This window comes from Myiozetetes cayanensis, unplaced genomic scaffold (assembly GCF_022539395.1).
Source record: "Myiozetetes cayanensis isolate MyiCay16 unplaced genomic scaffold, myiCay2020 scf4, whole genome shotgun sequence".
NCBI lineage: Eukaryota > Metazoa > Chordata > Aves > Passeriformes > Tyrannidae > Myiozetetes > Myiozetetes cayanensis.
The window spans coordinates 3,091,692-3,106,080 of NW_026087631.1; the positions used below are offsets into that span (position 1 = coordinate 3,091,692).

The 14,389-nt window shown below is 38.2% G+C and overlaps 1 protein-coding gene across 1 annotated transcript in view; it reads right to left on the minus strand.

Moving 5' to 3' along the window:
* Positions 1–4,030: 4,030 nt before the first annotated feature.
* LOC126647144 (GTP-binding protein Di-Ras2-like) overlaps positions 4,031–14,389 on the minus strand; it is a 44,164-nt gene continuing 33,805 nt past the window's right edge. Inside the window, 2 exon segments of the mRNA XM_050329087.1 lie at positions 4,031–6,985; positions 6,988–7,130. Of these exon segments, the coding sequence (XP_050185044.1) occupies positions 6,489–6,985; positions 6,988–7,087 (597 nt within the window). The 5' untranslated portion in view covers positions 7,088–7,130 and the 3' untranslated portion in view covers positions 4,031–6,488.

The window sequence follows — 14,389 nt, forward strand, 5'->3', positions numbered from 1 at the left end:
GGTACATGAACATGCACTTCATAAGCTACATATAAATTATACTATTATTTGGATGCTTACAGTCATGTTTCTATAAAAGTATTTTACTTTCCCTTGCTGCTGTGTTAGACTGGTGTTCCAGTTGGTTTTTTATTTCATTTCAAAAGGCAAGGCTTGACCAGTGTGAGGTTTGTAGAAGATAAGGGCATGTTGTTCACACCTGTAGAGGTCATCTCATCTCACTGAGGAGAACATCTGTCTCTTTCCATGTAGAGGGAAAAAGGTCTTCCCAGACTAAATAGGTGTTGTGGCTTAACCCCATCAGACAAGTGGGCACCACAGCAGTTGCTTGCTCACTCCCCACCTGTGGGATCAGGGAGAGAACTGTGAAAGTACAACTGAAAAAAAACCATGGCATGTGACAGAGACAGATTGGCAGGTTAGCAGGGAAAACAAAACTGCACACACAAGGAATTAATTCACTGCTTCCTGTGGGCAGGCATGTGTTCTGCCACCTCCAGGAGAGCACGGCCCCATCATTCCTGATGGTAAAACCCCATCACTCTGAATTTCCCCCCTTCCTCCTTCATCACCCCACCCTTTATGGTATGGTGGGGTCAGCTGGAATCAGCTGTGTCTGCTCCCAGACTCTGGTGCACGCCCAGTCCCCTCGCCAGCACGCAACAGGGGAAGAAGAAAAGGCCTTGGTTCTGCGTAAGCCCTGCTCAGCAATAACAGAAACATCTTTATATTAGCAAGACTATGTGTGTTCAGCACACATCCAAAACACAGCCCCATACTAGGCACTGCGAAGAAAATTAGACCTACCCCAGTCAGAACTAGCACAAGAGGAAGGACAGGGGAGCTAAAACCCTGTGGTTACTGAGTGTGTTCCCCTACACGGTCATATAAGTCATATAAGTTGATTTTATGAGGAGTTACAGATTTTAATAGATCACTGAGTGAGAAGCAATTGCTCTCCTTATGTAACCTACTTACTTGAGGCAACCTTGTGTTACCTCCTTGTGATGTCTGTAGGAAGAGTCATCATTAGTGCAGCTCAGTGTGACCATTCAATATTGACATTTTTTTACTCTGGAAAATACTTTTAGGAGTCCTCACTGATCTCACAATTTTTTGAGAAACAGTGAGTTCTATAAAGTGTAAAATCTTCTGACAGTCCCATTTTCTGTGCTCCTACTTCCCCTCCCAAATTATAATTCTCTTACCTCTTTATTACAGTGACCCAACTGTACAGGGGACTGCTGGCTCATAGAAAAAATTTGGAATTAAATTCACCTAAGAATGCAGTACCATTGTAATGGGGTTATAAATTAATAAATAGGCCAACAGCCTTTTTTAAGGACCAATCTGAACAACAGCAGGAGCTGAACCACCAAAGAGGGAAAGGGAATTCAAAAGGCAAAGGATCTTTACAGCAGCTCTGGACAAAAGCTGCTGTATAGCAGATACGTATTAAAGTGAATGGCACCTCAATGCTGTCCCCACCTCTCTCACCTTTCTCATCTTACATATTAAATAAAGATAAATAAAGAATCTGAGACTAGAGATTCTCTTGTGGGATCCACTGTGGGCCACTTCTCGGCATCTGAGTGTGATATACATACATCAACCTGAACAACAAATCTTCTTTTGCCCTTCAGTGTCATTATGATTTCAGTAGGATCGCTACAACTCAATATAAAAAAGTAGTACTCCATCAAGATAAATCATATGAAATGAAAGAGGCTAAATCTTTTCTCTATACCCTTTATTCCTCTGGTTAATTTAGAGAAGATTCTGGGTCCTTTGCAAAGAGCATCCAGGTATGCACTTTCAAAGGTACTCAAGCTCAGCTCCGCCTCTCTTTGTAGTTTTAGTGGAGCTGAACTTCAGACACACTTGACTACATGAAATAAATCTGTGGAATAATTAGAGAATGTGCACATAAGGCGGGTGAGAATGCTAGTTAAAGTATCAGTGAACTAAATGCGACAAGTATTCACAAGTTTGAATGAGGGTATGTGTTACTAACAAAAATATTTTCCACTGGGAAGCGGGCGTAGTAACAAATGACCAAAACAAAATTAAAGGCTGGCAAATTTTGCAATACTTCTGGTGATTCTGTGGAATATGATATGGTAAACATTTATGAAGCAATCAGTGGCTGAACTGTGCAAAACCCAGACCACTGAATTGCCACATCCACTGTTGAACACTGCACTGCAGTAGGTTGCAACAGAACCAGGAAAAAGTATAGTAAATGATGGCACATTAGAAGAAAAAAAGCAAACAAAACAGAACAATAGGAATTAATAAAAGTCCTGGAGTGTTTCTTACTAAAAATATAATGCTTTTTGGACTACCATGTGCAGTGACGTAAAATCTGCAATAAATACTTGATGTTTCATCACTGGTTCAAATGCCTATCAACATGCATAAGTATTCAAGCTTTTTTTTTTGATTCCTCCCTCAGTCAAATATGAATTATTGCTTACAAAGAGAAATAATTGTTTAACTGCTGTTACTGCACCTTCTGTACTGCAAGAAGTGTTAAAGTATCATATTTGAAATTTTTTGCAACAGGTGGTAATATAAAATGCAATAGTAGTAAATTTTGCAAAAACATCAGAAATTTGATAGAAATGAAAGTAATGGGAGGATCCATACAGCAAGCTTCAATTTTTCACTAACACAAAGGTTTATCTGCCATTATTTTAAGGTAAATATTAAGATATAAACTAGCTTCCAGAATGATTTTGATTTTTTGCTGGCCAAAAGGAATACCCACTGATAAACTTTTTTGGGGAGTTTTTATTGAAGGCAGATTGCTTTGAAAGGTAGGTATTGCAACAGTATAATAAAAGAAGGGTTACTGTTGGATAAGATAATACTACTTCAAGTCACTCAGGACTCATTTGTATAGCTGAAGACTCTGGGACTCTGCCTAACATGTAAGAATCTATTTAGGTTTAAAGAATTGTCTTTACAGTTTTAAAAAAATATATAATAAACTTATGAAACAAATACAATGCAGGCATCTTCTAAACTTATGTTTAGATTTAAAACTTTATTTCCACACATGGAAACTTGTAGGCACAAATTACTTCATATCCAGTTTTCAAATAAAACAATTGCTAATGAAATTGCAACAACACATTTTCATGATAACTATATACTCAATATTTCACATATACATATAAAAATCATGCATTTTAAAGATTCATTTTGGCTAGATCATATTTTCTGGGTGCTAAAATTCACTGTAGACTTTACATATTTTAAATATTCTTTATATACTTTTTAAAGAGATTAATATACTGATACCACATTCCCAAACAAAACACAAAATGTAATAAAGCTGTATATTTTCTTTATTTACCTTATATTTTTTCTGTATTAAAAAAAATAATTCTATAAGTAATAGCAAAACAAATGTTTTCAACCAGCTCACACTTATGCAAGATATGTAAAATCTAATAGTATAAACTAGGATGGCAATGCGAGGGTATAAAATATCCTCTCTTTTGAGACTGTGGTCCTTGAGTAATATTGCTTCTGTACTGGCCTTGCTTTCATACATGCAAGTCCATGAAATACTTCATGGCTTATAGTGTAGCAGGTGAGGAATCAACTGGGAACTAAAGGAAATGGTCCTCAAGCCTAACATTGGCAGCTACTAGTTTTGTTTCCGTATTTGCCATACAATTACTCTTTTCTTGCTATGAGGCACATTCAGAAAAAAAGTCCAGGGCCAAAATTCAGCCTGTAATATCTTTGCAGTCAGTACATTTTAAGTAATTCAGATCCCCTATACTGTACTTCTGCAAGATATTTTACTACGTAAATTATTTCTCCAGTTAAAGAAATAACGTTAAAAGGTCCTTTACATAGCCTTTTTTTTTTTTTTTTTCTCTTTGATTTTTTTATCATTATTCCATGCTGGCTGCTAAGGCATGTGCCATGCATGATGACCTTTGGCACTGGTGTGTTAGCATCTGTGGGCAACCTCCCTAATTTTGATCTCTGTATGTCTCCTTAAGGTTGATCATGGTTTTTTTCCCCAGCTTCATCCACAGGATCCAATGCTGTGACGTTGAGTATCATCAGCAAGTTTTTTTATACACGGTCGATGTATAAACATTTATAAAAGTCTTACTAAACGTAGTGCTTTTAAATGCTTTGCATCCCTGATCTGGAAATACTGTTTGATTTATTGACAGACAGTCAAGAAAGATGCACTTGGCTGTGTAAGCCAAACCAGGCTTCTTTATGTGTTTCAGAAACTATTTAAGAATGTGAAGAGACAGTCTGACAAAACACAGAGTGAGCACTGAACTGCGACAGAGGAGATCTGCCTTTGTTCCTGGGTCTGCCACTAACCCACTGGGCAACCTATGTGCAGCTGTTTCCTCTCTTCATGCCTCACTTTCACCACCTGAGAAGTTAAGATAATGATGCTGTCCTTTTTTGCAAAAAGTGCTTTGAGATTTATGGAGAAAGAGTGTTGTGTAAGAGCCAGGAATTTATTGTCAATGAAGAACCTTAACTTTTTTCCCTGCTCTTTATAGTTTTCTCTTCTAATGCAATGAAGAAAGCGCACACAAAAAAGTCTTTCTGAAATCAGTAGGAGCTTCCCATTTGATTCTACTGGTGCCAGAATTTCTTCTGAGTGAATGACAAAAGTTGTGCTCCTTTCTAGACAGTGCTAATAGCAATTCTTGCTCAAAGAAATGTATACTATCACTCTACTTATGAAATACCTGCACAGCTGTTAGAAAGGTGGAAGGTAAGCAAGCAATAACTCTGAGAGAAACAAGGTAGCAATTTTCAATGCAACTACTGCATTTGAGCATCTCCTGGAAGGTATTTATAATGCAACAGCATGCATGCTAATAATATTGGTACTTGACTTCATTTTCCCATGTTTCTTGACATAAACATTTACTAAAAGTATGGTAGGCTTTTTTATTGGTTCAAAACAGTTCCTAAGGTGCAAATTGTGACTTATGCAATTTTAATGTGTCCTTTAAAAACTGTATGTGCTTATTCTGTCTTAGATGGGCTTTGTTATCAGTAGGATTCATACTTCTGTCATTCATATTAGTATTTAAGAAAGCTTTGGAGATACACCCAGGAAAGCTCACATTTTGTACAATTTTTCCCCTTTTTAAGGTTTTTAGGAGAGTAGTTTCCCCTGACAGAGTGTTTGAAATATTTTGGTTTTCTATTCTGAATTTTGTATTGCATTGTAACACAGTGCTGACTGCAACCCTTAATATGCCAAATCCTGTAGTGCTTATCCCAGAAAATTTTCTATTAAAGGCTCCAGTGGGCCCTAACTCCACATATAGGATTTGGCTCTATAAATAGTCACAGCAGTTCAAATCATGAATTTAAATGGCAAATATAAAACTCTCCAGACAACATAAAGGCAGTAGATCTAGTAGTGCAGAAACATAACCCCATTCTAATTGAAATATAGTAATGTAAAGAAGCATCACTTATTTAATCTGATAATTTGAATAAAAACTTTGTATCCTGCATTGACCCCTATCCAAGGGTACCACCAGTTCACCAGTTCAAAAGACATTCCATTCACTCACTAACCACACCATGTGTTCACTTAAACAGCAGCAGCATTTGAACTGAGTCTTTCCCACAGAGGCTTTTTAGGGGACTCCCCAGTCAGTCCTCCCAGGGGAAACTTTCTGTCTGTACATGTACACCATCTTTATACAATCTGACATTCTCCACAGGCAAATGTCTGCTCTTCTGAAACGTATTTGGGCCAGAAACACTGGTCATTCTTGAAGCGGTGAGTCCAGAGAAGATGATGATCTCCATCTCTCCTGCAGGGACTGCCTTTTCCAAAACTTTCAGTTCAAATACTGCATCCCACTAGAAAGAAATATCATGCTGAGGGGTAGAGATAATATCTGTTCCTTTTAGCTGCTATACCCACACTTCCTTTTGCTGTGCAACAGTTCATTTATTTGGCAGATCCAAGACTCTCCTATGCACACTGTCCACCAGTCACTAGTGAAAATGGCACAGAACTTTTTGTTCACAACATTCTTAATGAAAATGATTAATGCCACCCAGAATGCATTTGCATGTTCTAGGTTTCTTCACAACTATTTCTTTGATTTTCTTCTGACATTGTACAGTACTTTCTCCTGCAGTTATATGCAAATGAAAATGATATTAAGTTGACTTTCTAACTCTTTCACATTACAAGAATGATAAAAATTCTTCTTTTCTGTAAATAATAAAATTAGGAATCCTGGGGCATCTTTCCTTTTCTTCCTGATTTATTTTCGTTGAGTGCATGCTGTATTTGTTGATTTTTGTCACGGCAACCACAGTACCTCATTTTTTTCAAATTCTAAAGATTTCTTCCAGAACAGATACTAATAAATAGGATCTTGCATGGTTGTTTGGTGTCTATAGGTTTTACATGCGTGTTCTCAGGTAAGACTTCACAGCTGACTTCTGACAATGCAATTTCACATCACCACACATTTGCCTTTCAGCTTCTCCTTCCTTTTCTGCTGCTTACTCTTTTTGCCATCAATCTGTAAACTCACAGTCCTGCGTTTCTCCAGGTTGAGCAGCTCCTGGAACAACTCTTTCACGTTGTGGTTTGTCTTGGCAGAAGTCTCCATGAAGGCACATTTCCACTTCTTAGACATGGCTTCTCCTTCACTGCTTTCCACCTCTCGATTCTGGTTCTCATCGTTTTTGTTCCCCACCAGCATTATCGGAATGCTTTCGATGTCTCCTTTAATCTGGCATATTTGTTCGTAGATGGGCTTGAGCTCCTCCAAGGACTGCCGGCTGGTGATGGAGTAAACCAGGATGAAAGCGTGTCCTTTAGAAATGGAAAGACGCTGCATGGCTGGAAATTGATGGCTCCCGGTCGTGTCGGTTATCTGCAGAGTGCAGATGCTCTTGTCGCAGCTGATCACCTGGCGGTAGGTGTCCTCTATGGTGGGGATGTAGCCTCTCTGAAAGTGCCTTTCACGAACCTCAAAACCAGGGAACTCTTGCCCACTCCTCCGGCTCCAAACACGACTACCCTGTAGTCGTTGCTTTGCTCAGGCATGTTTCTCTGGGCGTCACTTGATCAGCTAGGGGGGAAAAAACCTCTAGGAAAGAGAACGACAAAAGCAAGAAAACAGATGTTAATACAGGTACATGTGAAGAGTGCATGTTGCCATATCTTTCCCAGTAAGAGAAAAAATGTGATGTAATTGATGGCATACCAGTTGTAGTGATTTAAGAAGATTTGCAGGGGGTTACAGAATTATTTTTTTCGGGAGTAAATTTAGGGTTTGCAATCCAGTCTGGTAACAAATGACCTTTTTTACTTCCTCATGGCTGACTATAAATTTATATCATGAGTTTTAGTATTCTTTCTACTCTACTAATATCCACAGAAACAAAAATTTGCATCTGGGACTTTCAACAAGGCCAAGGCCCGAACAAGTTGTACAGACTGAATTACCCTTCTACCTTTAAACAGGTTTTCTTCAATCATAGTTGAAATATGTTGGTGTACAGGTGTATACAGTCAGTTACTCTGAATGTGCTGTACCTTCAGTAGTTGCAGAATTTACCTCCACTAAAACTGGACAACTCCTTTTGAGTGACAGCGAAGACATACTGGCAGATTATTCATCAATAGCACAAGATTGCTTTGTTTTTAAATTCTGTGGGAGTGTGAGCCCCACTTCAATGTGTTCTTCCACTTGCATTTCAGATCAAAGAGTACATTTTGATAAACTCAGGTTGCTCAAATTCAGTCTGCCTTTTCATTCTGATATTTATCTTGCAGTACAGGATATTTAGCATGACATATGCTACGCTTTTCGGAGAGGTTGTTTTTAGTTTTTAGTTTTTAGTGGCTTGTACTGTAAAGGCTTGCAAGTGCATATGTCAAAGGTCACAAAATTCTGTGATTCCTGAAGTCAGTTCCCCTTGACAAAACCCGTCTGTGAAGAGTAGGACCACAAATACTGGCATAACTGTTAAATAACAGAAATGGTAAAGTTTTCACATGTTTTCAAGCTGTAGCTGTTTCAAAATTCATTGAAAAAATAAAAGTAAAGATGAATTTGCCCTCCCATTAGTAGCAGCTTGTTAGGTATACACCACACACAAGACTTTTTCATATTTAGTGAGATTTAAGCAAATAAACACTAAAAAACTGAACCCTAAAATTGAAGAGAATCTAGGATATTGTTACTTTTCAGACCAGATTTAGATATATAGGTAGTACATGCAGGACAAACTGCAAAATTTGCTGAATCTGTATTTGTTCTTAAGAAAATGAGCTGTTTTAAAAGATGACCTCACCCAGGTACCTCAATGGCACCAAGTGATTAAATCTGCCTGCTGCAATTTTGCCTGGGTAGCAGTAAATCCAGAACAACCCAAAAGAACTTCTTTCCTTTGAAGGAAAGCCTTCAAGATATTTCTTCAACGCACCAGAAGGAGTGATTGCATTGCAGGGTGGGATTTTGAGTTACCTTTAACCTGTCTAGCAGCAGGAGAACAGTGATGCCCTAGCGATATGGATGTTAGTGGACCCTCCATGACCTTGTCTCGGTGGCAATCTCACACCTAAATTTTTTGCTTCTAGCGTTTTGATGCTGCTGCTGTTTGTGCCACTTCAAGTTGGGTTACAGCAACCCATGCTGCACTAATGTCTTCATTTTGTTGTTCAAGCATACCCTCATTTTGTCATCCTCCTTGTCCAGGGCATCCTATGCTGTCCTAATTCTAATGCCTGAGTAAGCTGAAAACATCTGTCTTTACATAATGTGTTGGGTGAAAGAGTTGTGCTTCCTCATTTGCTATAGGATAGGCAGAATAACCAGTGCACCCTGGCCTGCTGATCCCGAGGCAAAGTGGAGAGCTGTCACATCTCTGCCCACCCAGGCTGGGGTGCAAATTGATGCCTAAAATGGAAGAAAAATTCTCCAAAGAGTATTAGCAGAGTTAAGGTAGAGACCAGTTCTTCAGTGAAAGCTTTCAGGTGCAGGCAGTCCACCACAGAAGGTAAAACTTTACCCCCTCCATCTCTCCAGCCACTGTCACTCTGAGAAACTTGTTTAAATACAGGAAAGACGGATAAATAGGAGTGTTCATCCTGAGGCATTGAAGCAAAATTGGTTTTTCTGAGACTAGAATTCAAGGAATGGAAAGGAAAGGTAGCCTCAGAAAACATGCTGATGTATGTATTTACAGAAGAATGAAAACCCTCTGAGGAAGAAAGAAAATGGGTGAGCAGCTCATGATGTTAAGAAAGAAATAAAAAAGAAAACCAACACAAATCCACCAAAGTAGCGGGAAAAATTGAGGAGGAACAAGAGGAAGCTAAGCTGAATGCTGTTCCACAGAGGATAAATCTTCACCTAAGAGCTGCAACATGCAGTTTCAGAACAGTCGTAGAGTTTACAGCTGTGGATGACTGCACAGAATGAGCTATCATAAGAATTATAGTTTAATAATTTCTTGTGAGAAACAAGGCAAGAGAGGAAAACCTGGCTATTCCACCTCAGAAGCAGCTGAAGCATTGCTCACTCATATAATATGCTGTCTAAGAACTATGGGACAAGGAGAAAAAACGAACAAGGAAAATTTTTACTAGGAAAATCAGTGAAATGTGGAGCAGAGAAATAAAATTTTAAAAGCTAGCTGAGTGTACTCCTGCTTTATTACACCTTATGCTTTGAGCATACTCAGAAATCTCCAAGAAATCTGCCACATATGGTAGCCCAAAAGATAGAACAAATTGAAATGTGGCACTTTGTGGCACAAAGAATTAAGCATATAAAAAACTTCTAAGGGATCCTGAAATGACATGGTAATGGTCCTCAAAACATAGCAAGTCATTGTCTTCATAATAGTAATTCTATACTGAGGTATATTGCTACTGAAACTTAGAGAAGAACATCTGTATCATAATTACATAATTCACTGGTATTTGTAGGGGATAAATATTTGTAATATTTGACTCTGAAAGAAGGTATCACAGAGTTTGAGAGCAGAGGGAAGTATAAAGAAAGTATTAATTTTTTATTTTAGGCAATTGTCATTGGTTTTATACAAAATATTTTGTGAATTTCCATTCAAAATCTTTTAAAAACCGGCTTTCTATTTATTGATATTTCCAGTTTACCTCTTCCACTGTTTTCTTTTCAAATTTTCTTCTTTCTTGTAACCAAGGAAGAAGTTGAACACTTTTTTCGAATTTAACATTAAATAGCACTCTAAAAAGAAAATTATCTTTTCCTTGTTTTCTGAAGTATAGAACACTATGGCCTGAGGTACTGCAAGGAGGCACAGGGACATTTTTGAAACTAAGGCCACAGGGGTCATGCATGCTCTTCAGAAAGGGGAAGGGGAATATTAGGTAAAGAGTGGGAAGAAAAAAGTTGATATAGAAGAGGTCAGAAGTTCAGTTTAGTCCTTGCAGCAGAACCCACTCCAGCAATTTTCCTTCCAGTATGATGGGAAGCTCAGGTGGAACCAGCTTGAGTTGGTGTCTCCTCAAAAATGATGCTATGCACTACCCATCCTTGGTACAAAGCACTTTGTACAAACTTCTACCATCAGTGTATGCGCTAATTTCAGAATTATGCTCTTTTCTTTGGCTCTTGTGGAAGCTTCAAAACCCCTCAGTCACCTGGCGCCACTGAGCAGAGCAGAAAAAGATGTCACCTTGCAAATGAAAATGAAAATTGTGCCAAAACATTAAGCCCAATGTTCCTTTTTATGATATGTAACCTTATGAAACTTCTCAAATCTAAATTACTCTTTTAGCGAACGGACACCAGCAAAGGAGTTCTCACCTACTAAAGAAGTGAAACCATAAAAATGGGACAGATGTCTCCAAGTTGGCAACTAGTTTTGGCAGACATCCAGAATACACATACACACACACACAAAACTGTATTTCAGACAATTATTTTTTCTGGCTAAGAATTAGTTAAAAAGTTCTTTTAATCTTTTATCAAAGCCAGTCACCACTTGGGCTGCTTAAAATGTAACACATTAACTACCACGTAAAATATCTCTCTTTCACAACTTTAATGCCATGCCACAGCAAAGAAAAAAGCAGCAGTTGTTAAAAAAAAAAAATTAAATTAAACTGTACACTCAGTTTCTCAGCCATTTTCCTTGTCTATAATAGAGTGAAAGGTTTTGGATGAGCAATGTAGCTTCGTGCACAAGAACAGGATGTTATTTATTCCAGCTGAAATGAAGCCCTCCAACAAATCTCTGATGTTTGCATTCTTCTCATTCTTCTCAAACCTGAAGGCAACATTATCTTGGAAAAGGATGTAAAGTCAACAGCAAACAAAATTAAACCTGAAACTAAAGAATATCATATGGGGTAAATAATATTGTTTCTTTTATGGCAGCAAGGCATTTAGTGTTTCTAACTCAGTCAGCATAACAAGGGTACAAAGTGACATTTATTTCCAGGTCAGGATAGTTATGTTTTCTCTAGATGGTGAAGCAGGGCTATGTTATGTTCCCACAGAACCTTAGTTAGAGCTATTTGCCTTTTTCAAGTTTACAGTGGGTGACATTTCAGTGACGCATTGTCGGGTTACATCACATTGTCGTCAAAATTAGAGCTTTTATTCTCCTGCCTCAGGAGAAATATCTCCATGGCATTTCAGGAGAGTATGACAGAATGAGCAACAATGGACAGAAAAGAACAGGGTAGGTTCTCAGTCAGGTTAAAAGAAGGAAACTCAGGAGCTGAGGCCATGCTACAGAAAGCATAACGACAAGACGTGTCGGTGTCCTGTCTATTTCTGCTGTCACAAGATTTGGGTTCATAAGCCTTGAGTTCACTTGAGTTCATCAAGTATTCCTGGGTGAGAACACCTGGATAACTTCCACAACAGAGTCAGAATAAATTTTCTGTTTCTTGTCTCCTATTTTGCATAAATGTCCTGTTGAGGAACACTGTTCACTTCAGCAACAAATTGATGCTCACATTACAATTCTTGCTAGTTTGCAAGATTACATTCACCTATTTACTATTTCTTTGGTTTACTTAAATGGATATCTACAGAGCTTCTCTCACATTTTATTATGTTAACTGCTTCACCCATGGAATGGAAATATTTGTCCACATTTCAGTTCACAGTCTCATTAAAAAAATAGTATTTCTTTGCTTATTGGTGAATACTTCAAAAGTAATCAGAAAAATCCCTGATTATTGTACCTGGTTACACACTTTCTCTCTCTTATTTAACCTTTTCCAGCCTGTTCATGCTGTAGAGTTGGCTGGTTTGGACAACTTGTTTGTGGAATGCACGGTACATATGTCAAAGCTTATCATGTTGTTATTGAGTTGTTGTGTTGCCCTATCATTGCTGCCCCAGTAAAGTCGGTATTGTCTTGCTTGACTCCTGTCTCCAGTAAAAATTTTTGGGTGAATGTAGACAACACTGTGTTAGAGTGAACACTGATACATAATTTTCATGGCTACCAAGAAGGATCCTAAGACAAAGTGTAAATATTTAGATTCATCAGTTTAATGGAAGATACGTTTTCATCAGTCCCAGCATTTATTTGGATCACTGGTTGGGGTTCTTTTTTTGAGCCAGTATTTTATGATGACTTTCATTTCCAAAAAGCAGTTTAAGAATGGTTAAAATGTGATGCACATATTAAGAGCCTTGTATGACTAGAATCACAGGATTAGCTAAAAGATCCTGTTTCCATTTGCATGCTGTTGTTGGCCTAAATACGTGAGATTTGGGTACATCCATTTTTGCATTCAGGTCTTAGAGAGTAATAGCGATTAATTCTGTTAGGTAAGAGATCATCTGTGGGATATGATGGAGTAAGAAAAGTTTGGGCTCTAACAGTCGATCAGCAGGTGATTATGAGACACCCTTGGGGGTAGATGTACATCTTAGGGTGTGTAAGTCACTGAGTGTTGGTTGTTTGGACAAACCGTGCATTAGAAAGAATGAATTTAAAATAGAAAGGTTAGAAATATTGTGTGGTAAATAATGTTTAGTCTAGAAACTGGAAGATGACTTCAAGCTCTTCGAATCCAGAAATTCTGGTGCTGCCTCGCACAAGACCTCTGGGGACAGTTCTTAAATTACTGCCATTAACTGGAGCATCTGCAGTTTGTGAGAAAGATAATTTTATTTAGGTCACCAGAAGGTAGCCCAGAATGAGACTTAGAAGGCTTGTATTTTTATTTTTCCTACCTGTAAGTGTGAGAGGGAGGGGAGGACAAGGGAGGAGACAGGAGAGGAAGGGAGGAGGGAAAGAGGAAGGAAACCAAACTTAAAGTTCCCTCATAAGATACAAACTTTGTTCTTCTGGAGATTAATTGTAAACTCACATACTCACATATATTCCTGATTTTTTCATGCCACTTATTTCCATTAAGTAAGCAATAGCATAAACATACCGCAGGCACATCATGTGACATTTTTTTCTTTAATACAGGGACCTAGATGAAGACTTGAGCACAGTAGCGTTTCTTAATAATACAACAATTAGTCAAGATAGCAATATTCACATAGGGATGTGAATGGAAAGACAGATACTCTTTGGGAAACAGTCCCAAAATGTCAAAAGTACAAATCCCACAGTAGCAAAGTTCTAGCCCAATAACAGCATTGAATAGAACTACAAGTTTGGAAGACTCAGATAGGCAAAAAGTCAGCAGTCTCAGACCTACTTGCTAGAGACAGAGCCACTTAGGGAATTTTCCACTATTAGAGGAGCTATTAAAAAGCAGTTACTCAGAAATATGTTAGGTCAGCTATTAAATAATAGAAAATTAACCTATCTCTTTTTCCTGCTGGCTCCAGGCACACCAAGGGTTCCACCCATGGACCAAACAGGTAGAAATCCCTAGAGACTTTGAATCTTGTGCCTGGGCTCCAAGGACTGTAGTGGGATATCCCTGGCCTCCTCAGATTCCCTACTGGCCTTCAGGATTTTGGCTGCTTAGGGCTACAGTGGGTATGTGGAAGTCCTGAGTGACCTGGATCCTTCTTGCAGAATCAGAAGACTTGGAGTTCCTGAGGAAGAGCCTCCTTATTATTACTAGGGTATTTCTCTAGACTGGGTTCTATAAAATGCACACACAGAAAAGAGAATTTTCTGCCAAGCTTGATCAAAATTGAAAAATATTGAAATTAATTATTTGCAAACTGGAAACCCCACATTTCATCTATTTCTTCTCTAGGAGGAATATTTTAATGGATGGGTAATCCCACTGCTAAATGAAATTCAATTTCTTTTTTTCTAGTGAGCTATTACAACTTGCAGATATTTTCTAGTGAGCTATTACAATTGTGCTGTTTAACAATATTTACCATTAACCCTGTAAAACATTCTAACCCAATTA